The sequence below is a fragment of the Chiloscyllium plagiosum genome, unplaced genomic scaffold (genome assembly GCF_037043375.1).
Source record: "Chiloscyllium plagiosum isolate Xiang-an unplaced genomic scaffold, Cpla_swu_hap1 HiC_scaffold_19, whole genome shotgun sequence".
In the NCBI taxonomy this organism is placed as follows: domain Eukaryota; kingdom Metazoa; phylum Chordata; class Chondrichthyes; order Orectolobiformes; family Hemiscylliidae; genus Chiloscyllium; species Chiloscyllium plagiosum.
Window position 1 is genome coordinate 64,863,967 of NW_028270157.1, and position 26,486 is coordinate 64,890,452.

General features: G+C 42.8%; 1 protein-coding gene and 1 non-coding gene across 2 annotated transcripts; both read right to left on the bottom strand.

Annotated features, from left to right (window-relative positions):
• Positions 1 to 477: 477 nt before the first annotated feature.
• Positions 478 to 25,807, bottom strand: LOC122559493 (SIN3-HDAC complex-associated factor-like). Its single transcript, XM_043708998.2, has 7 exons — positions 25,695 to 25,807; positions 20,298 to 20,415; positions 12,517 to 12,674; positions 12,287 to 12,386; positions 11,665 to 11,791; positions 8,652 to 8,802; positions 478 to 3,329 (listed from the first exon to the last, which is right to left on the bottom strand). Exons 3-7 carry the CDS (start codon positions 12,642 to 12,644, stop codon positions 3,167 to 3,169), a joined length of 669 nt encoding a protein of 222 aa, XP_043564933.1. The 5' UTR covers positions 12,645 to 12,674; positions 20,298 to 20,415; positions 25,695 to 25,807; the 3' UTR covers positions 478 to 3,166.
• On the bottom strand, positions 14,992 to 15,174 carry LOC122559865 (U2 spliceosomal RNA). Its single transcript, XR_015760521.1, has one exon. It is a non-coding gene; the product is annotated as a U2 spliceosomal RNA (small nuclear RNA).
• Positions 25,808 to 26,486: the final 679 nt, after the last annotated feature.

Genomic DNA, 26,486 nt, shown 5'->3' on the forward strand with positions numbered 1-26,486 from the left:
AAATATGCCTTAAAAAGTGAATGAGTGCATTCTCTAAAGCAATATATTTTAAGTTGTAGAGTGGTAGATTTGTAAAGTTTCTTTTCCCTGCCAATTTTTTTAAAAAAGTTACGAATATTACAATAAATAGTTATTTTCTGTCAGTGATGAAACCTGACGTCAATTGCTTTTATCCTGAATAACAGGCAGGTAAAGGATCACCTTTAGTGGTCTAATTAGGAAGGTATACATTTTCTGACGGCTTGTGGAGCAGGATTATTGGAGCACCTTTAGAGTTAAATCACGACAGCATACACCGGAGGTCGCACTGAAGTGCACTTGCCCCAGTCACAACTCTGGGATGTAGTGACCACTACCTTTTGCAGCCACAACAGATCATGCTCAAACCTGAAACAACATGGACCCCAGACACAGTCACCACCTTCTGAGATGGACCAGGACTGTCACCAATGAAATAAAATTACAAACACAGGCACCTTCTTTATAAAGCAGTCTACTTTATTTCAAGACTAATAAAAAAATTTTGAGTAGAAGAATATCAACAGTATAAAAAAAGTACAAAACTGGCTCCATAGATCTCTAATACATTACAAAGTGCATCACTAAAATACATCTTGCTGCACTAAACTAGTTCAAGAAGTGAAAGGAGACAGTGGTGTTTTGTCTTTGTTGCAAGGAAGAAAAATAAATAATAATAAATAGAATGACAGGGGGAGTGAATTGCAAAACAGATTTCAAACTTACATTCAGTCACAAACTGTACAAGCAGGGACTGAGTTTCACCTGAACACAAGGGATGGGGGTGAAGTGGCCATTGTGATCTCATGCATCCCTTTCCCAAGGGATGTATGCAGGCAGATCAATAGCAAACCCCACCTCGACAGGAACCGCAGGGAACAGCGATCAAACCCTGTCAAGTCTACTGAAAGGACGCAGAGTGGGAAACATGCAAACAGAAAAGGCAGATGCTGAGGTGGAGCCTCCTTCTCACCTTCCCCACCCACTCCTCAGAGCGGCACAGTTTGGATGGCGTAAGATAAATTTCTGTACATTTTCAACTCCCTGAAAGCTGTCTGTTATCATTACTGCTGCCTTGACAACTGGTGGCCGAATGAGCTTGGGTGCTTGTTCCCCATTGCACAAATTGCAGAGAAGTTGATAGTCTGAAGGTCATGTTGCCCAGTACGTGGTTGTTCAGCTCACTGTACCTATTCCAGTTCTTTTAGTAAGGGTAATCCAATCACTAACTGCACCTTCCACCACTTCCCCAGCCCAAACCTTTCCACAGAATTAGTTGTCGTTGACTATCATTTGCGTTACATCTGGTAGCTTTGTGTTTGGGAACCCTCATTAGTATTGAGCCGTCTATAACAGGGCACTTGCTTTCTTAGCGTTAGCTTACATTTGCTGTATTAGACAGAACCAAACAAGCTGACAAAGCTGTTTGTTCAGCGCCGGGTTAGAAGGGAGACACTTCCATTGGAGGGCAGGGCTTCATCTGGTCAATTTGGACATCTGCAGCTGGCCTCGGAGTGGTGTTGGCGAGGGGGGAGAATTGGAATGTCTTTCAGGTGAGGTTTTCTCCCGCTTGCCAGCCCTAACTTCAGTGGTCCTTCTGCCAAGGTTGAGCCCATGGTCCAGTTACAAAGAAAAGAATGATCCTCCCACAACTGCGATCCAAAGCCAACCTGCTGGGTGGCTGGTTGGGTACTGCAGAGGACCAAGCTACCCCTGCACTCACTGTCCTGCCTGCTCCCACACAAGAGGATTAACCAAGTGATGATAGGACTGGTTACAATGGCACTGTCCCTTCAGCCAAAGCCAAACAGCAGTGAGGGAAGGGAAGTGGAGATTAAACATTTGCCGACTACGCTAGAACAATAGCCAATCGTAACAAATAACCAATGCTCGCACTTAAAGCAAAGTGGAAGACTTAATATGACGGCAATAGATATTTTACTGCTTTTGCATTTTTGGAAGCTGTCTCAGCGCTCAACAGATAAACCAGAGCAAACAAGACCTGTTTCAATAGCAGGCAAGGAAAAACCAAGGCATATTTGCATCACTCCACCCCCTTCCCAGATTTGCCATTGCGGCCAAGGATTCACCTTCCAATACCGAGAGGAAGGGGATGGCAATGTTGTGGGAAGTGGGTCTAACCCATGAACCTTTGAAATCGCTGGGTGATCCAGGCTGCAGCAAGGTGAAACCTTCTTAATGGCATACACCAAAACGGGCAACAAGAGACAGTCCATCCACTATAGTTGACATGGGTTAGCCACTCTACATACTCTGAACAAACCACAAGTCTTTTTTTCTGGTTCTGCTTTGCTGCATTCTATCACTTGAGAAAGTGCTAGACTAATTATTCAAAACGTTGCTCATCTGTTCGTACAATGTTCGCCACTCTGATAACTGAGCCCCATTGGCTTCTCCACACCCCATTAAACTACCCAGCTTCACCCACAAGGGGTAGGCAAGCTCTGTGGACTGGGAAGGGGCTGGGGAATGTTACAACTAGGAACCGCATCACCCTCTGACCCCATTCTTTCCTGTTCTGCCCCAAGGGATAATTGGAAGCTAACAGTCATGGCCACAACTCAACAGGGATATAATGGATCATGTCCTGGGCCCTTGCTTTGCCAATGTATCTCAGTGGGCATAGCTCACACTGGGACAGAACACAAAAGGGGAGGCCAGCCAGCTCACAGACAGACAGACAGTCAACACAGCCAATTCGCTCTAAACACAAAGGAGCTAGTCACATCTTATATTACAACCCTCACTAAACTCTTCCCAATTTTACTCACCGCATGGGCAAAGAGAAGTCCACCGATAACCGCATGAGATAAACCCTAAATAAAAGCGCTTTACTGCTGCGCTCCACTCCACTTAATATGCGTGCAGCTCATGAAATATTACAACATTTACAGTCTGTTCTTATGTACAAGTCAAACCAACTGACCCTGGGGAACAATAAAAATGCAAATAGTCAGTCTTTTGAGAAGGTCAGTTCATTTGCAAAGTAATCGCAGTTTGCGCCTTTTGGGCATGTTTCTTCCCCCCCCTCTGTTCAGTTCATCCCTCAGGCAACACATTCTTTTCAATGTGTTTTGCCCCACTCAGTCTACCTCTCCCTCTCTCTCTCTTTTCTGAATGAGCCAGTTCACCATTCATCATCCTTGGGGGTGGATGGAGACTGAGCCACCTGTTGCTCTGGGGCTTGGACCACTCGTTTTTTATTAGCACAGCAGGGCTTGAAGAGCTGAGGGTCGATTAACACCTCCCCAAACCGACCCTTGTAGATGATTCCGCAGCACACCTTCTGCCTGTAGAACAACAAGAAGGGGGAAAGGTTTTAGAAAGAGGGCAAAGAACAAGCTGGCCTGTCAAGCCTATCCCAAGCTCACGATGTGAAGATGCAAGATGAAAACTGCAACCGAGGTCACCAATAATGCGTGTGCAGCTGGCCAAAACAGGGTCTGACTGGAAAAGTCATGTAAACTTTCTTCAAGAGATGGGATATCATGCTGCGTTTGCACAGGATATTGGTGAGGCCACTTTTGGAGTACTGTGTACGGTTCTGGTCACCGTGCTATAGGAAGGATGTTATTAATTTGGAGAGGGCTCAGGAAAGATTTACCAGGATGTTGCCGGGAATGGACAGTTTGAGTTATAGGAAGAGGCTGGGACTTTTCTCACTGGAGTGTAGGAGGCTGAAGGGTGACCTTATAAAGGTTTATAAAATCAGGAGGTGAATAGGTAAGGTGAATAGCAAAGGTCTTTGCCCGTGAGTAGGGGAGTTCAAAACCAGAGGGCACATTTTTAAGGTGAGAGGAGAAAGATATAAAAGGGACCTGAGGGGCAATTTTTTTAAGGTAGAGGGTGGTTCTTATGTGGAAAGAACTGCCAAAAGATGTGGTGCATGCAGGTACAGTTACGACATTTGGATAGGTACATGAATAGGAACGGTTTAAAGGAATATGGGCCAAATGCAGGCAAGTAGGCCTAGCTTAGTTTGGAAACTTGGTTGGCATGGACAAGACGGACCAAAGGGTCTGTTTCTGTGCTGTATGACTCTGACTCTATGTCCCATGAGCTGTGCCTCCATACTTCCGACTTCCCTACAAAACACACTCATTCTCTCAGGTTCAAGAAGAGAGATTTCTAACAAACTTTACATTGGGAAATTCTTCTCAAGAACACTTTAACACCAAACAACATCTCAAGTCCCTTCACAGGAATGTCATCAAAGGAGAAAAATTAACACTGCGAGTCACACAGAGACCAAAGACTTGGCTCGAAGAAGGGTTCATGAAGCATTTTAAAAGGAGGGAAGCTGGAGAGCTTTAGAAAGGGAATTCCAGAGTTCAGGTCCTAGCTGGTTGCAAATATAGGCACCAATGGTGTGAGAAAGGAAGTCATGATGAAGGGCCCAATTTGGAGAAATGCAGAGTTCTCAGAAGGTCAAGAATCAACATGGAGGGGCCAGCTCTTGAAAACTTTGAACAGGAGGATGAGAAAGTTGGTCGTCCATTGTGAATGATAATGTCAATGAACTTGTGATCTGGAACCTCTGTTAAATGTTCTGGGGATGTGGGTTCAAATCCCAAGATGACAATTGGTGAAATCTGAATTCGATTTAAAAAGATCTGAAATAAAAAGTTGGCTTAACCGCAATCACTATCGAACATTGTAAAAACCCAACAGGTGCATAAATGCCCTCGAGGGAAGGAAATCTTCTTTCCTTACCTGGTCTGGTCTACATGTGACTCCAGACCACGTGGTTGACTCTTAACTGCCTTTGGGCAACTAGAGACGATGGACAATGAAGACTGGTCTAGCCAGCAAATATGGAAAGTGATGAGCAAATGGGAGTTAGTTTGAGTTCTGATACAGAGAGAATTTTGGATGAACTCAAATTAACGTAGATTAGAATATGGGAGAGCAGTGAGGAGATAGGAATGAGGCAGAGGTGAAGAGGGGGGAATTTTACAGATGGGAAAGTAGGAAGGTTTGGTGATGGAGAAATCAGAATCCTTAGGTCAAACTGCACGCTGAAGCTGTGAATCATCTATTCAATGGCTGAGGAAGGGAATTAAATTGATGATGAGTCAATAGAGTTTGTGTCAAAGGTGTTAGCAATGATCTTTATCCTTCCAATATTTAATTGCAAGTAATTTCAGTTCATCCAGGACTTCAGCAGTTTAGGAAAGAAGTCCAATCATTATCATTTTCTCAAACCTAACTAGAGATCTCATCTGAGAATCCCTGAGGAACAGTGATCATAATATGATATTTCATTTGAAGTTTGAGTGTGCTGCAACGGGGTACAAAACTGGGTCCTTAAATTTAAATAAAGTCAATTACGTTGGTATGACAGCTGAGTTAGCTAAGGTAGGTTGAAACATTATATTAACAAATATAAGGATCAATATGCAATGGCAAATATTGATAAAAGTTAAGGCGGAACCAGGAGGTATGACGAGGAATAAGGAAATGGCAGAGCTGTTAAATATTTTGTTTCTGCATTTGACAATTAAAGCCATTAAAAACAAAATAACAGAAACGCTGTGTAATCAAGGTGCCTTATCATGGAAAGGAAGTTAAAGCATTGAATATTAGTCAAGAAAAAAGTACTAGAGAGGTTAATGGAACTAAAACCCAACACATCCGGTGAAACTGGTGACCTATCCCTGGGATTTGAAAAGAAGTGACTGCAGATTGTGGATACACTGGCTGTGCTCTTTCAAATTTGGCTTTGTGCTGGACAGAACGGTGGCACAGTGGTTAGCACTGCTGCCTCACAGCGCCAGAGACCCGGGTTCAATTCCCGCCTCAGGCGACTGACTGTGTGGAGTTTGCACGTTCTCCCCGTGTCTGCGTGGGTTTCCTCCGGGTGCTCCGGTTTCCTCCCACAGTCCAAAGATGTGCAGGTTAGGTGAATTGGCCATGCTAAATTGCCCGTAGTGTTAGGTAAGGGGTAAATGTAGGGGTATGGGTGGGTTGCGCTTCAGCGGGTCGGTGTGGACTTGTTGGGCCGAAGGGCCTGTTTCCACACTGTAATGTAATCTGTAATCAGAACCCTGAGGATGGGAAAGGGATAGAAAACAGGGAACAACAAGAAACTTAGTCTGATGTCAGGTAAATGCTAGATTGCATTGTTAAGGAAGTGGCAGCTACACTTAGAAAACGGTAATGTAGTTACTCAATAATACTTTAGGAAAATGAAATCATGTTTGACAAATTTACTGGGTTGGTTTTGGGAGTATTTAACTAGCAGGATAGATAAATCAGTAGACTAAGCATATTAGATTATCAAAACATGGCAAGAAGGTGTTTTTGCACAGAGGTTAAAAGGTTAATACATTACTATCAATGAATGAATTGTTAAAAGATTTAAAGCAGATCAAGAATAAATCGATACATTTCTGGGTGGCATGTTGTTATTAGCAGTGGTGTTGTAATGATCAGTGCTGTGGCCTCAACTGTCCTCAATTGAGGTGAATGACTCACATTGACTAGATTGGGTTGGGATATCTAGTCGGCATGGATGGGCTGGACTGAAGATTCTGTTTCCATGCTGTACATCTCTATGACTCTACATTCAGTCTCTTTGTGTGGCCAAGATTGCTGACAATAGGAGTTAAATGTAGGTGCAGCTAGCAATTGGGAGAGCAAAAGGCTTTACTAGAAGACACTGCACTGCAACATTATGGACAAACTACGACAATTTCACAAGGCATTGCAGAGACCATGGCTGGAGGACAATGTACAGTTTTAGAGTCTGTACCTGAGGAATGGATGCACTTATCTTAGATGATGGGCAGCAAATGTCATTCCTGGGATGTTGTCCAATGAGGATAGTATTGAGTAGAAAGGTCTGCCTTCTTGAGTTTCAAGGACTGAGAGATGATTGCATTGAAATATAAAAGAAATTCTGCAAGGGCTCGCCAGGGTAGACACTGAGAAGCTACACTGCTCTAGTCAAACAGTCTACAATGTGGAGATATTGTCTCAGGATAAGACCATTGCAGAGTAAGAAGAACAGACTTATAGAGTCATAGAGATGTGCAGCATAGAAACAGACCCATCAGTCCAAACCGTCCATGCTGACCAGATATCCCAACCCAATCTAGTCCCACCTGACAGTACCCGGCCCATATCCCTCCAAACCCTTCCTATTCATAAACCCATCCAAATGCCTCTTAAATGTTGCAATTGTACCAGCCTCCACACATCTTCTGGCAGCTCATTCTATACACATACCACCCTCTGAGTGAAAACGTTGCCCCTTAGGTCTCTTTTATATCTCTCCCCTCTCACCCTAAACCTATGCTCTCCAGTGCTGGACTCCCTGACCCCAGGGAAAAGACTTTACCTATTTATCCTATCCATGCCCCTCATAATTTAGTAAACCTCTGTAAGGTTACCCCTCAGCCTCCGACGCTCCAGGGAAAACAGCCCCAGCCTGTTCAGCCTCTCCCTGTAGCTCAGATCCTCCAACCCTGGCAAAATCCTTGTAAATCTTTTCTGAACCCTTTCAAGTTTCACAACATCTTTCCGATAGGAAGGAGACCAGAATTGCATGCAATATTCCAACAGTGACCTAACCAATGTCCTGTACATCCGCAACATGACCTCCCAACTCCTGTACTCAATACTCTGACCAATAAAGGAAAGCATACCAAACGCATTCTTCACTAACCTATCTACCTGCGACTCCACTTTCAAGGAGCTATGAACCTGCACTCCAAAATTGTACATGCAAATTAGGATCAGGCGTAGCCCCTACAACTTGCTCTGCCATTTGCCATGGTTATGGCTGATTACTCCAGATTCCCACTTTTTCCTGATCAGGAGCCTTCCTCGGTTTTAAAAGAGATCACAGATTCTGCCTCTAACGCATTTATTGAGGAAGTGAATTCTATAAGCTCACAATCTTGTGAGGAAAAATAAATTCTCATCCCAGTCTGAAATGGCTCACTCCTTCTCGTCCCTGGCTTGAGCTTGCCCAACAAAAGAATACATCCTTTCCAGATTGACCCTGTCAAAATCTGAGGATCTCCTATATTTCAATCTGAATCACTCCTTACTTTGAAACTCCTAACGTGGATGCAAGCTGAATCTGCTCAACCTTTCCTCATAGGACAGCCAGCCCAGCCCCGATATTAGTCAAGTAAATCTTCTCTGAACTACTTTCAATGTATTTACATTCACCTTTAAATATGGCTTGAAATGTAAATACACACTGGACCAGATGTGGTTGCATCAATGCCCTGAACAACTGTAACAAAACCTCCCTACTTTTACATGCCATACCCTTCTCATAAACACTATTCTATTTCTCTTCTTAATTACCCACTTTTACCAACATCCTCACTTTTTGCGATTCATGTTCAAGGACACATTGTTGTAAGTGTCTGTTTTCAGGCGAGCTTTTAAACTGAGGCCTAGCCTACCATCATATGTAGATATAAGAAAAAATCCAATGACAACATTTAAAACAGCAGGGAGATCTTCAGTGTTCTGGCCACTGCTAACACTCAAACGCTCTCAGGTTATCTTCTCAGTACATCTTGCTCAATACAATTCTGCTTTGCCGTCTGATGGACGCAGCGTGGAAAATGGACAAAACGTGCACACTCTACCTTTTCCAGTAAGTGAGGTCTAGGAAGGAGAAGACAGGCACCCTATTTGACCCGGAAGCCATCTCTGCATCAGAGCCCTCGTCTGAGTGATTACTGTAGCAGGGTGATTGTGCAGGAGACATACTGGACGTTGTACTGTGCGCATCAGAGTCTGTAGTTAAACAAAAGAAAATTAGATCAAAGGTCACCAAGATCATTATGAGCATAATTTAACATAGAATTGGCACCACATTCCAATCTGTCCCACTTACTCATACTCATAAATCTGTAGGAATATAGGAACTATTCTGCAAGCTAGTTAAATGGGAGGTGGTCTGTGACCTAACTCCACTTACCCTGCATGGTTTCATCACCCTTAATACCCTCACTGAGGAAACACCTAGCACTGGCCACACCCACTTCACCCTGTTTGCTTTTAATTCTGCCTCTCCCCTCCCCTCAATTTTGAGAAAAAAAATCTTCTCTTCAAATACACAGCAGCAAAATCCTGCAGGAGCTGCAGATTTGATATCAAGACAGAAAATGTTGAAGCAGATCATCAATTTGAAAATTCTGTCATCTCTGTACTTCTACCCACAGACACTGCCAGACCTACCGAGTATTTCCAGCATTTTCTGCTTTTAATTCTGCAGGCAGCTATTGCAACTAACACAGAGAAGCATGGGTTACACAAGAACAGAATCTTCACTCAAATCCAGATAGCCTTCAGGATCTGATACTGTGTTGTTCCTCATTCCTTGTATTCAGTGCACTGGTACAAATGAACTGCAGTGAAACTGTTTCCTCGAATCATAGTGCAACAAATCACGCCAGCTCTTGTAATAGGATATCTGTCCAATTAGGGGAGAAAGTGAGGGCTGCAGATGCTGGAGATCAGAGCTGAACATTTTCAGTATCTGTCCAATTAGCCCCATTCCCCTGTTCTTTCCCGATAGCCGAGTAAATATTTTCTTTTCAAATACATATCCAATTCATCCTTTGAAAGGTAATGGATAACCTTCTTCCATCCATTCAGACAGTGCATTTCAAATCACAACAACTTGCTATATAAAAATATATTCTCATCTTTCCTCTGCTTCAATTGTTAATTGCTTTAAATCCATTTCCCGGAGTAGCAACAGTTTCTCCTGACTTACTCCATCAAAACCCCTCAATGCTGCGCGCCTCTAATAAATCTTGCCAATAATATTCTCTGTTCGAAGGAGAATATTCCCAGGAATTCCAGCCCTTGCATGTAACTGACAGCCCTCACCATTTAGACCATCCTTCCTGCCAAAGTGGACAAGTTCATAGCTACTTATATTATCCATCTGCCAAATTTATAGGTCCACCCACTTATCTATGTCCCTTTGCAGATTTCTCATGTCCTCTTCACAACTTAATCAGCTCGTGTTATCAGTCAATTTAGCTACCACACATTTGGTCCCATTGTCCAAGTCATTGATAGAGATTGTGAGTACTTGAGATCTGAGTATTGATCCCTAGGCACTCCATTTGTCAAACCTTGTCAACCCCACTGGTATTCTAGATAAAACAATGCAATGCACCTCTGCTCTAAGACTCAACGCAACTTATCTCTCATTGCATATATTTCTGTAAGGGGCTATTCAACATTGATGACGTGCATCCACCAACTCAATTTAAAGATATTTTTCTCCCCAGAATGCGTTTCAGCCAGCAAGGTCAAAAGGTAATCTTGCCTTGCACTTTTCACAAGTTACATTATCCCACAGTGAACAATTACGTACATCACATTCAATGGGGGCACTACCTTCAGTGTGCACATTGAACAGAAGCCTTAACAATAACTGTAATAATAACACAATATTTGTCCCTGGATTGTTTTAGGGATGTAGCTATTGGTGGCTTTATTTGACGAGGATGTCGGTGTACACACCATATCATAATGTTATAGCATGGAACTAACCAACCATTATCAACTGGCGCAGACAACAATGACTTTTGAAAAACAACACTGTCCCCTCCCCTCTACACCAGCCATATATTTCATTTCTATAATTGCTGAGATTTGGACATTGAATCCAAGTTCAATTTAAAACTGCTAACAACTGCAAATGGCTCTTCCTATGCTGTTTAAGTCTTTTGCTGCTGTCTTGTGTTATTGTCCATATTAAGAGGGCCACAGAAGGGATCTTTGCCTTTAGCCACTACCGTTTGGTGGCCAAAGCACTTTTATCATGCCCAAAGATTGAATGACCAGGCAGGATGTGGCCAAGATGATGCCTGATTTGAAGGGAAGGTGATGGTCCCCCATCCACATGGCTGTTGTCCTTCTCAGGGACAGAGATTGCTGTGGAAATAAAGTTGGTGAGATGCTGAAATGCATCAAGCACACTGCAGTTACAGTGCTTCAAAGCTAGAAACGGAGTCCAGTGACTGGGACAAGTAAGCTACTCTCTCTTGCATTGTGTACTCAAATGCACCCATCCAACATGTGGTAGATTCTATCACATATCCATCTTCAGTCCTGTAAATAGTGAAGAAGCATAAAGTGGACAGGAGGTGAATTAGAATCATGGAATACCTAGGCTGTCTCCCCATCCACACTGTAACCATAACCAGTTAATCTTCTGGCCAATGGTGGCAAACCAGCCCCAGCCCCAACCCCACCCCCACCAGGGATATTAATGTCAGGGGACTTGGTGAAGCATCAGTTGAGAAGTGATGATCATTACCTGACTTCGGTGGGTCAGCCGCCAAGTCTGTGAAGAAGACTGCAAAATCATCAGTCAACATCCCACCTCTATTGTTAGGATGATGGGGGAAGACCATTCATGAAGCAGCTAAAGGTGGCTGGATCAAGGACATCAGTTGAGTAAAACTGACAGTGGGCTGAGATACTTTTATCATCAGACAGATGCAGGCGAAGGTATTGAGATCACAGGCAAGTTGACATATGTTGTACCAGGCTATCTACAAACTGCATTGTCAGTCGGAAACGCTGACTGATTGCGCCTGAGAACCAAACAAAAGTATCATAAGATGTACTTACTCTGCCGTTTGAGCTCTTTTTGAATCTTGCCTATTTGACTGGCTTTGATTCTGCTCCCGGTGAGAGATTTTGCCTTTTTGGGCTTCAATGCTGTCTTCAAACTTGGTCCTGCTCGAACGTCAACCACCTGTGGGACACAGTAATCCATGTACATAGTTACAGCCACCGATACGGTTGAGAAATACTCGCCCCCAATACCCGGAAACCATTTAAACTGGCAGTAAAGCAAATTGGACGTTGCACCTTTGCAACAGTATGAAATATTGGACAAGTTCATTCCTGAATGAGTTCATACCTGACATATCGTTATTTCACATCTTCACACTACTCCATAGTACATTCTTGGTGGAAATTATTTGAAAACTTTAATTACAGCCTGCACTTGATTTGATACTGCTTATTACAAATGATCTCTCTTTCTCCTAAGGCCTCCACTGCTTACGTTGCTCAAATAGGGCACTATTATTTTTGAATGCCAAAAAAGGACATTAATTCATCAGCGCACACACACACACAGACACACACAGACCTCAAAGGGATACAGTTAAAAACCTGTACAGGTGTCGATGGACACTCAGAATATAACACAGCAGAGATACTCTGTCCCTGTTACTCTACTTACATGATTCCAGTTTTTCTTGGAACCAACAGGGAGCTTCTTCCACCGTTTCACCAACAGCACACAGGCATTGCAGATTTCACCTGAACGGGCTTCATTTAACCTGCAAGAGAACATGAGCAAATCTGACTGGGAATGGGTCCTTCTGTGAAAAGGTTACACGCTTCCTTCATGGTTTAAATCTCTCTTTGTACACAAAGAAAATCAGGTATGCTCTCTGCCCCCCTCCTTACCCAAAGCAGCTCTGGAAGTCTTTCTCATAGCGTTTGCTGTCAGTGAAACGCGAACTCGACGACTTGGCCCGGCAGATGCAACAGCCATCCAGACTCCGATACATCTTAGGCTTGTGGAAGCCGAACATCTTCCGGTTGACTCAAAAACAATACACGCCCTAAAAAGCAAGAGTCGAGCTGTTTAAGGGTGAAACATAGAACCGCGATCAGTGCCAGGAACTAAAGCATGTTTCAGCTGAACCGCCAATTTATTTCAGTGCCAGATAAAGCGCACATTTAAAATTAGGAAGCTCAATACTCCGCCACAGACCTGCAGGACTAACCCACAGGTTTGTTAAACACTGCCCCATCCCCTTCTGGCTTGCAAAGTTTTGCTGAATTAAAGATCTGAAAACGGACTTTAATTCACTTCAGTTGCCCTGATTTCACCCTAGTATTGACTGCAGTAGATATGGAATGAGACATTTAGAACATCAACCAAGGTCTATTTTATTTTCCTTCGGTAAGAGCATTGATAAACATGACATGGCAGCATGTAAAATTGAGTCAAAATGTGAATCCAATTGAATGGAACAGACTGGAGGGGGTGAATAGCCTTCTCTGGCTCAGAAAGGGTATCTTAGTTTGGACAGTGGGACCAATATAATGCAGTTACTCCAGCCAGGACACCTGCTGTCATGATATGTTACACTCGTCTGCCTTAAACCATCCTCTCACATCCACTGACCTCTGTCATTCAAGTGTTCCTTGGTCAACTCCCGTTCCTGCTGCCTGTCCTCCAGAGGAAATTAGATCTAAACACTTTTTTTTCCTGGCAAATTTTGTCAATTTTGAGGGTTCTTTTTACTTTTGCAATTTCAAACTACCACTTCATTGGTCTTACGGTCTGTGCACTGTAACAGTCGTTGTAGCACACATTACTTCAAAAGCCTTTCATTTCTTCCTCGGGTCTTTAATTATTGTCCATATTTCTGAGGCGTGAGGAAGTGCCTATGATGCAGAATCTTGTTTTCCTCATTTCTTTTTTACCGAAACAGCTTTACTGCTAAACCAATAAATTTCCTACCAGATTATTTAGAATGCTTGTCATTTAACCTTTAAAAAGGTGGCAGTAGAAAGCATGGTTTTATTTTATTCATTCATGGGATGTGAACATCACTGGCTAAGCCAGCAAATAATGCCCATTCATAATTGCCCAGAGGATTGTTAAGAATCAGTCACTTCCCTGTGGTTTTTTTAGATTAGATTACTTACAGTGTACAAACAGACCCTTCGGCCCAACAAGTCCACACTGACCCTCCAAACAGCAACCCACCCTTCACCTAACACAACGGGTAATTTAGCATGGCCAATTCACCTGACCTGCACATCTTTAGACTGTGGGAGGAAACCGGAGCACCCAGAGGAAACCCACACAGACACGGGGAGAATGTGCAAACTCCACACAGACAGTTGCCTGAGGTTGGAATTGAACCCGGGTCTCTGGTACTGTGAGGCAGCAGTGCTAACCACTGTGCCACCGTGCTGCCCCAGTTCTGGAGTCACGTAGCATAGAATCTCTACAGTGTGAAAACAGGCCATTTGGCCCATCAAGTCCACACTGAAGAGCATCCAACCCAGCACATCCTATCCCTGTAACCCCACGTTTCTCATGACTAACGCACCTATCCTGCACATAATGGCAATTTAGCATGGGCAATCCATTCGAACTGTGGGAGGAAAACCGGTGTATCCAGAGGAAATCTATGCAGACACGGGGAGAATGTGCAAACTCCACACAGACAGTCGCCCGAGGGTGGAATCAACCCTGAGTCCCTGATGCTGTGAGGCAGCAGTGCTAACTATTGAGCTTGTAGGCTAGACCAGATAAGGATGGCAGATTCCTTATTAAACCAGATGGGTTTTTCCAATAATGGACTCTTAATTCCAGATTTTTATTGCATTCAAATTCAGTATTCTGTACAATACGGAATTCAGTACCATCTGTCATGGTGGGATTTGAATCCTGGTCCCCCGAATATTACCTGGGTCTCTGGATTAACTATCTAATGATAATACCACTAGGCTGCCACTAAACTCCTTCCCTGCTAAGGCTCCTGTGTATTGCTAGGATAGAGCACCATTTTACCCAGTGGAGCTAATGGGGCAATGATCCCTCAGAGATCACTGGCCATGACCAGGATTAACTGCCCATGCCTAGCTGTTTACAGAGTGATATCCATAGGTGGACAGCTATACACTTCCAAGAGATTTACAAGAGCTTTACTGCGAATCTATATTTTAGCACAAACACCAGTTTCCACTTTTCCCTATGCAGAAACCCTTACCCACCGGTGAACCTAAAAATCACCCCAAAATACAGTTACGATATAATAAAAATCCAGCTTCTATTTAATTTTTAATCAACATGTTCAGAAATGTTATGACATACCTCTGGAGTTGTTAGAACTTGAACTGTGCTCTTATATGTCAGAGGAAGGGACACTACTACTGTGCCACTGAAACACCCAAAATAGAATCCTCTTTTCTTTTAATAGCCCCACCATCAAGTTGATGAAATAAAAAAAATTTAATATATTTCCCCTAGTCAAGGAACATGTCAGGGAGTAAACTGATCAGAACAGATACTATACTTGACCTTGCCAAAAGGCTTTTCATTCTTATTTTCATGAAGATCACAACTCTTGATAATTTTTTTAATCAACCTGTTCAGATGTGCGATTAAATACCTCTGGAGCAAGTAGGACTTGAACCTGCAACCCCAGGCTCTAACATTGAGACACTACCGCTGCACCACATGAGCCCTCAAACATAACACTCAATGAGCACTGTCTGCTCTCAATCAGTTCTGGGGTGACCTTTAAATGGATAGCATTCGTAACATTGAATGTCTCAGGAGGAATTCTCCGTCAATGTCGTTTGATACAATTGTGAGATTTGCCAGGCACATCACTGATGAGCCAACCACACTGCTGTGGTCTTGAGTCACACAATAGACATTAATGAATCAGTTGGACTTCTACCACATTCCAACTGCTTCAAGGCTCATTTTACTGCACCATCTCTCTACTTCCTCTCTTAAAGCTGAACTTCACCTCACAGTTAAACAAAACAGCTCACACTGACCTTCAGACAATTTAGGAATGGGCAGGAGGGATTGGCTTTACCAATGAGGGCTGCATCCAGAGAACAGTAAAGAAATGTCTGACCCGAGGAACACTTCCAGCAAGTTTTCTTTCTATTCCAGACTTACAGCATCTGTAGTATATTAATTTTGCGCACACCGTCATATTCAATTAGTACTCCTCGGGCTGGACATCGCAAAGTGCTAAATTTTAACACAATGCATAATTTGGAATTATACGTGTCCCCATTCAAAAGAACATGCTCAGGTAATGTAACTCCACTGAACTTAAAAGGCCATAAGCCAATCTCAGGTATGATTCATGAACACGCACTTTGATTGGAAAAGGTGGCTTTCTAGAGGACTTTTCCTTTTGTGGGTGAATCTACAACCAGAGGACATAGTTTAAGAACAAAAAGTCTCCTTTTTATACAAAGATGAGATAAGGTGAATTATTTTCTCTCAAAGGATCATTAATGTGGAAATCTCTTCCCCTGAAAGCTGTGGAGGCTGGTTATTTAAATTTCTTCAAGACTGAGTGTGACAGATAGACAAGGGAGGTTTATGGGGTACAGTCAGAAAAACTGGAGCTGAGACCACAACCAATCACAATGGTATTGAATTTCACAGCAGATTTATTAGGCCAAATGATCTACTCTGAAGTCAAATCGGACTTGTGGGTTTCTCTCTCCACAGATGCTGTCAGACCTGCCGAGTTTCTCTGGCATTTTCTGTTTTTATTTCAGATCTCTAGCATCCACAGTGTTTTGCTTTTGTCCAACGTCGCTGTGCTTGTCAAAGTCACAAAGTGGGAATGATATACAGTGGGTCTTCTTTTGGTGAAAAGTTAGTTTATTTAAGTTCATTCAATAGCAGCAGAGTCTGATGAAAGATCATCGATCTGAACTATCCACTCTTCGCCAATGCTGTCTGACCTTCAGAAAATTTCCAGACTTTTCTATCTTTAAAATGGTAAGTCCTTACTTAAAGTCATAGTTACATCCCTGAAAATCATAACTTTAAGTGAAATGATGTTAAGTGAATCATGTTAAAGTTGAAATTAGGTTACTTCAGACATTTCTTGCTCGAGAATTGAAATAAATGTCTAGATTGAAATATTGTACTGCCGATACGCAGCACTGTGTATTCCTAGCTGAAATAACTTGCAACATAAAATAACTAAAACATAGAAGAAGCATTGAACAGCAAGATATTTTCGAACATTTTTCAGTACAAAGTAACTTCAAAAACTCATCATTTTTATATGGTATGCATTCCTAAATGCCTAAATTCTTAAGTCAAATAATCCTTTAGATAAAACTCATTAAAAAATTTATAAGTATGACAAACATAAATTAAAAATAAATTACATACACCTGATGTTTTAATTGATCAGGCTCCATCTAGGGGCAGAAGCAGATCAGTGCATCTGGATAAAGAATTTCAAATATGCACAAGTCTGTGAATAAAGCAATCTCTCCACATTTCAATTCCATCTACCAACACCTTATCATGAAACTAGGTATCTGGACTCTCCAGCCAGGGGAAGCATTCTCTCAGCATCTACCCTCCCCTGCCCTTTCAGAATTTTCAGTTTCAAATAAATCATCTCTCATGTTTCCACATTCCTGCCATTATAGACCATTCTACTCAACCTGCTTTTGTTAAACAATGCTTCTATCCCAGGACTTAATCCAGCAATCCATTGTTACCGACAATTTGATCTTTGCTCAGCTACAGAGATGAAGTTGTGTACACTACTCCAGTGTAGTCCCAAATGGAAGTGATGTTAACAAATCCAAAACCCATTCATTTACACAGTTATAATCAGGCCCATGCCTGATTAGTTCTGGACTCTGCTGCCAAGGGAAACAATCAAAGAATGTCATCCTTTTCAATTCAACTTTTCTTTCGGAAGTTATCCATGAGTAAAGCATAAGACTGCTTTAACAATATTAGAAAGAAGGATGGGTGATATGTTTACTTATCAGGATTTGGAGGTGCCAGTGTTGGATTGGGGTGTACAAAGTTAAAAAATCACAGCACCAGTTTATAGTCCAACAGGTTTATTTGGAAGCACTAGCTTTCGGAGCGCTGAACCTTCATCAGGTAGTCATGGTGATGCACAAGTGCTCTGAAAGCTAGTGCTTTCAAATAAACCTGTTGGACTATAACCTGATGTTGTATGATTTTTAACTCTTTACTTAACAGGGCTGCTACATTATTCGGTTGCATTTTATTCTCAGTCAGTGATTTCAACCCTTTCCTTCCCTACACAGTACTGGAGGCTACCCAGGCTGCATTCCCTGTCACTGACACGTGTTTTAATAACTTGGGCATTTAGAAGAGACACTCAACCACTGTTTACCACTATAGCCAGTGCATCAGATGGATAACTGACATATGTTTCTATAGCAGTTACAGTTTTCCACCCTTTTACATGCCTACTTCTCGTGGGATAGATCCACTTTTAAAAGCCAGTCTTGTTAACCTGCATCACTGCTGCCAGTGATTTGTGTTTGTTCTCCCGGGTTCTGGTGCTCCTTTACTTCATTACAAATTATTATTTGCTCATCATATTGTGACCAACATATAAGCCATGCTACATTCAGAATGGGTTAAAGGGACAACAAACAGGCGCCCTTCCAAGCAACACTCCCTTAAGATACATAAATATCATTTGCAGCCGCGTATTCATTAAAAGGGACCACACAGCATAACAAGTAGCCAGGCACAGTGAACAGAAGTTACAGGGAACATTCTTGCGATCTCTGTATTTTTCTTACAAAAATGTAATCTCTCACCTTTATTTGTTCTGAAATTCATTTTAAATGAATGCCCATTCAGTGTGTTTATTATAAATCTTCTTGTAATTTGTTGCAGTTTCCCATACTGCTGTATTAACTATCCCATCCAATTTGCTGTTATCAGCAAGTTTAGAAATTTTGCCTCACAAATTTAATTTCTTCATAGAAATTGTGAGCAAGCGTGATACCAGCTCTGATCCTTTTGACACGCCACTACTCACTTTCTGCCAATTCTGACAGCAATCCTTTCCTCATTCTCTCTGCTTTTTGCTTTCCACCCAAATAGTTACCAGTCTGCTTTGCATTTTTTGAACTTATTCCTCTGTATATTCTGAGGCTTATATTGAAGGCCTTCAGGAAATCCCAGTAAACTACATCCACTGCATTACCTCTGTTGATCCTCCGATACCACTTCAAATTCAATGAAGCTGCACAAGCAAGATTTTACCTTCAGAAATCTATGCTAACTCTTCATTACTATACTTTGGGTTTCTAGACATCTTCCAATTTCTCCTTTAGTAGGGATTTCATCACCACTCCTGCCATTGATGGTCCATAGTTTTTGGAACAACTTCTTAGATACAGTTACAAGGCTTGCTCTCCACCAGCCCACTGCATCTTTTTCGAATCGATTAGTAAGCATATGCAATAATTCCTCTGCTGTGTCTTCTCTAGATCCGTTTAAAAGATGCAGTCTGTTTAGACTAGAGGTTTTACCTTCTTTTGAGATTGCTTTACGCATTTATCTTCCTATTTTAAATGCAATTATATAACTTTTAAGTCACATCTTCCAAATTATCGGGCTCCTGGAAAATTCCAAGCAAAACGTTTAACATTTTTGGCATTTTACAACTGATGTTGTGAATATCCTCTGTACATGCCTCAGTAGCCTCATTCTCACCCTAACTTTCCTTTCTTTATTCATGTACCTGCAAATTATTTTACTATTTTATGTTCCTTGATCATTTGATTTTGTGGCTCCTCTTTGCCATTTCAATTGTTTTTGAACCTCATCATATTCTCACTTGATATATATTCTTCCCAGACTCTCCCGAACACACTCCTGTTTTCCATTGCTGTTCTCTACCGATATGTTCTAGTATTGTTGCCCATGTTATTGCCCTAACAAGTTCTATTCTCAGGGCTTTAAAATCAACTTTTCTCCAATGTTTTATCCTAGTTTTTGTCTTGCTTATCACCACCTTAATGATTAGGTTAAACAGTGTAATATTATGGTCACTATTGCAGAGATGTTCCCCTGCCTTTACTTTTTTCATCAGCACTGAATCTTTCCCCATTACTAAATCTAATTCCATGTGCTCCTTTTTTGAACTTCCTACATGCTAAGTTAGGATTGAACCCATGTGAAGTCAAGATCGTTGTCCCCTTTACTCATCACCTCCTGTTTAATTGAAATCAACCCCTTTATTATAATTCAATGTTTTAGGTTTATTTCTCCAGTTTGTTTTTTTTTGCCCTCCACTGTTAACATGCTGTCTGTAATAAATGTACTTGCTTCGCTTTCCCTTTCACCCCCTCTTAATTTTCTTCAATATACCATAGTCTGCAAAGGTTAATTCCCCCCTTCTGATTTTTCTGTAGTGGTTACGGTTTATCGAGGCTGCAATAGACAAAACTGTTTTCCAAGACTGTGATTACAACTCTAAAGATGTAACTCTTTCTCTCCTTTTAATCCAGAACCACGCTTCCAGGTTCTCTCCTGTCTTATGAGCAGATAGTACCAACTGTATTAAAAGGAGGTATTTTCAAACGATAACCCGCAATCCACTTGCAGTCCTAAGCTCAAGCATCATATGGGATATCAGTTTGACTTACTACAATATACTTACTTCCCAAATTGTTTCGCTTGTTTGCCACAGTCCTGAAGGATTATCAAGAGCGGCTTTGCTTAAGTTATTTCCTCAGTGACGGATGTATCTTAAATCAAGGCTCCAAGATCCAAGAAAACTGAAACAGAGGAAAATAAATAGGAAAATGATTTTAAGTTTCACGCGTTTTCTTTTATGATTAGATTCCCTACAGTGTGGAAACAGGTCCTTCGGAACAACAAGTCCACACCAACCCTCTGAAGAGTAACCCACCCAGATCCATTTCCCTCTGACCAATGCACCTAACACTACAGGCAACTTAGAACGGCCAATTAAACCTGACCTGCAAATCTTTGGATTGTGGGAGGAAACCGAAGCACCCGGAGGAAACCCACGCAGACACAGGGAGAATGTGCAAACTCCACACAGACAGTCGCCCGAAGCTGGACTCAATCCTGGGACCCTGGTGCTGTGAGGCAGCCATGCTAACCACTGAGCCACCATGCCGCTACCTCAAATACCTGGTCTGCCAGAGATATGACCTGTGACTGGTTTTATAGCAAGACCTCTGACAAATTCTTGAATTGATTACTTAAAAACTTTAAAGACTCCCATTCTTGGACAAAGGATCTACATGCAAGCAGCTCTAGTCTTTACACTAATGTAAAGATTTGGAAACACTGAAGAAACTGCAGGAGAGATTGAGCAGGCTCAGACTTTGTCCTCTGGAGTTGGTCTGAGCGGGGTCTTAAAAATTATGATGGTACTTAAGGTGGGGAAACTGTTTCCCTGCCTAATAAGTGATCTGGCTGAAGGGAACATAAATAGAAGTATTTAGGAAGTTCTTTTTTAAAAGACAGAGAGCACCAAGAATGTGCAACTTACTGCCTCTTGCCTTGTGGAATAAAATAGCAGTGATACATTTAAGCACAGGGTTGAGGCACATGAGGGAAAAGGAACTGTTCAATATGATGTTCAGGTGGAAACAGGTGAGAAGCACAGAAAGGCTATATGGCAGACAGAGTCCAACACAGGCGTGTCAGTGATGGGTAAGTTGCGAGGGCTAGGATTTACATGTATTTGGAAAGGCAAGGACTGATTATCATCTCTCACTGATTTGAGTTGTTTTGAAGAAGTGACAATGAAGATTGATGAAGGAAGAGCAGTAGACGTTTTCTATCTGGACTTCAGCGAGGCATCTGACAAGGTTCCTCATGGCAGACTGGTCAGCAAGGTTAGATCTCATGGAATCCAGGGGAAGCTAGCCAATTAAAAATAGGAGGGATGGGGTTGTTTTTTGGACTGGAGGCCTGTGACCAGCGACGTGCCGCAAGGATTGCCGCTTTTCATCACTTATATTAATGGTTTGGATGTAAAATAGGAGCAATGGTTAGTAAGTTTGCAGATGACACCAAAATTGGTCTTGTAGTGGGCAGTGAAGAGGGTAACGGAACCTCGATCATATGGGTCAATGGGCTGAGGAGTAGTAAATGAAAGTTAATTTAGATAAATGTGAGCTGTTGCGTTTTGGTAAGGCAAACCAGGGCAAGACTTATACAGTTAATGGAGTGTTGCCAAACAAAGAGACCGAGGGATGCAGTTCCTTTGAAGTGCCTTTTCGTTCCTTGAAAGTGATGTCGCAGATAGATGGGGTAGTGAAGAAGGAGGAGAAAGTGAGGACTGCAGATGCTGGAGATCAGAGCTGAAAATGTGTTGCTGGAAAAGCGCAGCAGGTCAGTAGGCATCCAAGGAGCAGGAGAATCGACGTTTCGGGCATGAGCCCTTCCTCAAAGTGAAGAAGGTAATTGGCATCTTTGCCTTCACTATAAAGAGTTTCTGGGATTGTAGGAGTTGGGATGTCATTTTGCAGCTGTATAGGACATTGGTGAAGCCACTTTTAGAATACTGAGTTCAATTCGGGTCTCCCTGCTACAGGAAAGATATTGTGAAACTTGAAAGGGTTCAGAAAAGATTTATAAGGATGTTGCCTCGTTTGGAGGGTTTCAACTATAGGAAAAGGCTGAATAGGCTGGGTCTGTTTTCCCTGCAGTGCTGGAGGCATCAGAACCTTATAGATGTTTATAAAATCATGAGATGAATGGATAGGTGAATAGTCATGGGTCTTTTCCCTAGGAGGGGGCATAGGTTTAAGGTGAGAGGGGAAAGATTTAAACGGGGCCTGAGGGGGAACTTTTTCATGCAGAGGGTGGTGTGTGCATGGAATGAGCTGCCAGAGGAAGCGGTGGAGGTGGATACAATTTCAACATTTAAAATGCGTCTGGATGGGTACATGAATAGGAAGGATTTAGAGGGATATGGGCCAAGTGCTGGCAAATGCGACAAGATCGGTTTAGGATATCTGGTCAGCATGGACAAGTTAGACCAAACACTCTGTTTCCGTGCTGTACAACTCTATGTTCCTCTACTGTCAGCCTTACCCAACTAGTAAATGTGAAAATAGTCGCTGGATGACAACTTGAGCAATAGGTTCCTTTTCCTTATTATTGGTAAGAATAGACATAAAACGACCAGATTAATCCAGTTTAACTTCTACCACTTTGATAGCTTCAGGTACACCAACAATGGGAATTATTGATTAATCACACAGATCAATCTCCATCAGTCAGCCTACAACAGACCCAGATACAAAGGGAGGGAATTCTGAGTCATTGAGAGCTCAAAGAAACAAAGCCACCTTAACCCAACGCAAACAGTAACAGAGCTAATACAATACAGTGCTGTGTAACCGCAGTTCGTCCTCATGTTATCCGTGTCTCAACTATCAAGTGTCTCACCACATCACATCCCAAAATATAACATTTGTACTTTGTGATATGTCCTGAGGGGGAACACTGTGGAGATTTTTTTTTAAATTGACTACATCCCTTCACTCAAATTCACATGTTTACACGGTAACAAGCAGCTACATTTAAATAGTACAGGAAAGTCTCATGTGCTAACGAGAAAGTTTTGAGCAGGTTGATAATCAGAGCTCGGTAAAAGTGGTTGTTTTGAAGCAATGTCTTCCAATGAAAGCTACACAGCCAACTGATGGCTCAACCTTCAATGAAGTGCAAGAGATGTGGGTGTACAATGAAGGCCAGAATTTCAATCAATGCAGGGATCTGACAGTACAGGTTGGGAAAGGTGAGGGCCAGGAGGGAATTGAACAGGACATTGTGAAATGTTTAAGGTCTGGGCATCAGTGGGCCAGAGTCAATGTCGATGGACAATTATAGAGAGCAAAGGAACAGTTTTTCAGGTCACGGCAACGTTTCCAAAATTTGTTCTACATGCCCCAAAGCTCTGATTGTTTTTTCTCTACGTGCTTATCCAATTTCCTTTTAAAAGTTAGTGATGAACCTGCTTCCATTCTGTGTATTCGAGTCCATAACTCGCTGCCTGAATCCATTCCTCACCGCCCCTGTGGTTCTTTTGTCAACTACCTCAGGTATGGATCGACCCTTGTCTGCGATTTCGAAATCTTTCATCATTTTTGAAAGCACGTAGGGACCTTCTCAGTCTCCCGGGTTCCTCCTAAGATGCGGGATGCGCCAAGGGGCGTCAGATACTCAGCTCCCGAAACAAAACAAAAAAAAGGTAGCTCGGGAAAAAAAACACATCGGAAAATTCATCAAATTGTCTTAGGGAGGGCGGAAGTTAATGTTTCGGTCGATGGCCCCATCGGTGTGTTTATCCATTCGAACCACTGCTCAGAAGGTCTAATCTCACGGTTTGAGAGAGAGAGAGAGAGAGTGGGAGAGCTACAGCAGGACATAAATCCGACCTGACCATGCCTCCCTGATCATTTTGGCTGCTGTCTTTCAGAAGCTATAAAGGAAATGGATTGGTTAAAACTGCCCAGCAGAGACCGCGGTTACACTTACAACTTCATGCTACATTAGTATCGCCCTCACTTCTGAAGCCTCGGCATGTATACTTATGTACATATATATATTTAAAAATCCGACACTGGAGCATCACAACAGTGCAATATCGCAATCGCTGTCTCAGACGTGTCTGGGAGGTGGGGTCGCACGCTGCTTGTTGTTTGGTGTGTGTGTGTGTTTGTGTTTTAATCCTGCAGAAGTCGTCTTGCTTCCGCTGCCTTTCTGGGCACGCTGCAATCTCTCTCAAAGAAAGAAACCCGCCCGAAACCCGACACTTTCTCTTTCCTTTCAAAAAAAAGGGTCATTTATCACAACACCGGAAATCTGCGAGCCACAAACCACCGGACCAAGGAGAAAGGAGACAGGTCCAACCCTCCACCCAGTTCCTACCACTTGAAGTCTATCCCAAATGATAAGATGCGCCGATCGCAGCGTTGAGTAATAAGTGTCTCAGGTTGCTAACTATTTCTGAGCGGGGGGGAAGGTGGGGTGTGTGACATGTTTTGCACAGAGCGGTGCATAAATGAAGTGGAAGACGCATTTCTGAGTGGAGAGATGTGTGATAGACTGGGTGAGCGATCCACGCTGCTCTTTGTTTTCAGACTCTGGCGTGTTGCTGCCTACGTGCTGCATCACCTCCCTAACACTGGGAGACAATCTTCCCCAATACACACACACACACACACAAAAAGACCTCAGCAAACTGCATCTCGTCCCCTCTCCGTCCGCTGGTCAACCCACGCATCGCCGCCGTCACCCCCAGATCCTCCTAACTCTGTTCAACCAGTCTCCCTTACCCAGCTCAAAACAAAAGTCATTAAATGAACAGAAGGAAAAACGGCCTGCGGAGTTGCTTGGAACGAAGAGTTCACATGCATGACGCCATCGGCACAGGATATATAAAATCAAATCCACAAACATAGAAATCATTTCACAAAGTTCTGAGGACGAGCGATTAAAAAGCCGTTGAATCAAGAGGGAGAGAGAAAAAAAAATCAACACGCCCAAGTTAATATTAAAAGACGTGCAACGGGATTATTTAAGTAACTCGTGTCGCAGAGGCGATCACCCACAGTGGTTTGTGTGTGTGTGTGTGTGCGGGCACGCTGCAGACTGGGGAAAGGTTGAAAAGAAATGGTTGAGGACAGGGAGGAAGGGAGCGGGTGATCCTCTTTTTTAAGTTACGGATACTGAGTTGAAATGGACAAAATAAAAAGTTTGGAGTTTTCTCGCGGAGGGGGCCGGGGAAGTTCCAGGAGAATGTCAGAACGTTTGGAATCCCGCGGTCGCATGTAGCAACTGATCCGTCCGGGCAAGGTTCTAAATTCGAACGCGGCGAGCGCCCACGTTCCATTCCCTGCTCATTGTTGCGAACGGGAGGTTCCACAAGATCAGCGAGAAAGGAACAAAAAAGTTTACAACTGTGTCTTATAAAATACAGTCATGTTAGTAATGGAACAGTGTAGCGTCAGACAAGAGATTGCTGATCACATTTACTTACAAACGTGTTACATTAAAATGCACTCACCAGCACGCAGCGTGAACTTCACTTTCTTTTTTACAACCTCGTTGTTGATGTAGATAAAGCTCCACTGCTTTGCTTTTTTTTTGCGCTTTAAGGGGCGGTGCTGCCTGTGAGTTACGTCCTGCGCAGGCGCACTGGGACTTCTTTTGAAATCTTCTTGAATCAAATTCATTTGCATCAGGGCGATGATGTCAGTCTCAACACCAAATTAGGGAAGAGAGGAACGCGGGAAACGCGCTCCCTCCGCCCCTTTCCTTGCACACGTCACAGGATGTTTGGACTGTACATGGAAAGAGGAAGAAGGAGTGTGTGCGCTTTAAACTCCGCTCAGTGAGTCTGCACAAGTTTGAGTGAGTGAGTGAGTGAGTGACGCAGCAAAACGCTGGGAGCAACTCCCCTTGAGAGCCCAGAGCAAAGCAGAAACATGCATTAGGTCCTGTCACTTTATTCAGGTAGAGTTAGAGGGATTCCCACTATACCTGTCCGTCCATGTCCTGGCTGGAGAGACGGAAGGCAAGGAGAGGGCAGCTCAGGTCCATCTGTCGCATGCAACTGCCAGCAATGGCTGGTCCACTGCTTCAGCCACCCATGCGTGTGTTAGTACCCTAAGGCAGAATGTAATCTGAAAACTAAGTGGAGGGGAAGTCACCACCGTTTGAACATTCATTGCGAGTTTTTGGCGACAAATTACAAAGGTTTTGTTTTATCCGTTACTTCGACTGCTGTAGGAGGTGTGTGATTTTTAACTTTAAAGGAATTAACGAGAGTAATATTTGGGAATATTCATCCCCAAAA

Bases quoted from the DNA above. Each gene is read 5' to 3' on its own strand.
- LOC122559493 (XM_043708998.2), bottom strand. From the start codon at position 12,644: ATGTTCGGCTTCCACAAGCCTAAGATGTATCGGAGTCTGGATGGCTGT. The intron at 11,792-12,286 runs GTAAGTAGAGTA...TGTGTCCCACAG, and splicing joins CCAAGAAAAACTGGAATCAT to GTGGTTGACGTTCGAGCAGG. The intron at 8,803-11,664 runs GTAAGTACATCT...GTTTAACTACAG, and splicing joins AAAAGAGCTCAAACGGCAGA to ACTCTGATGCGCACAGTACA.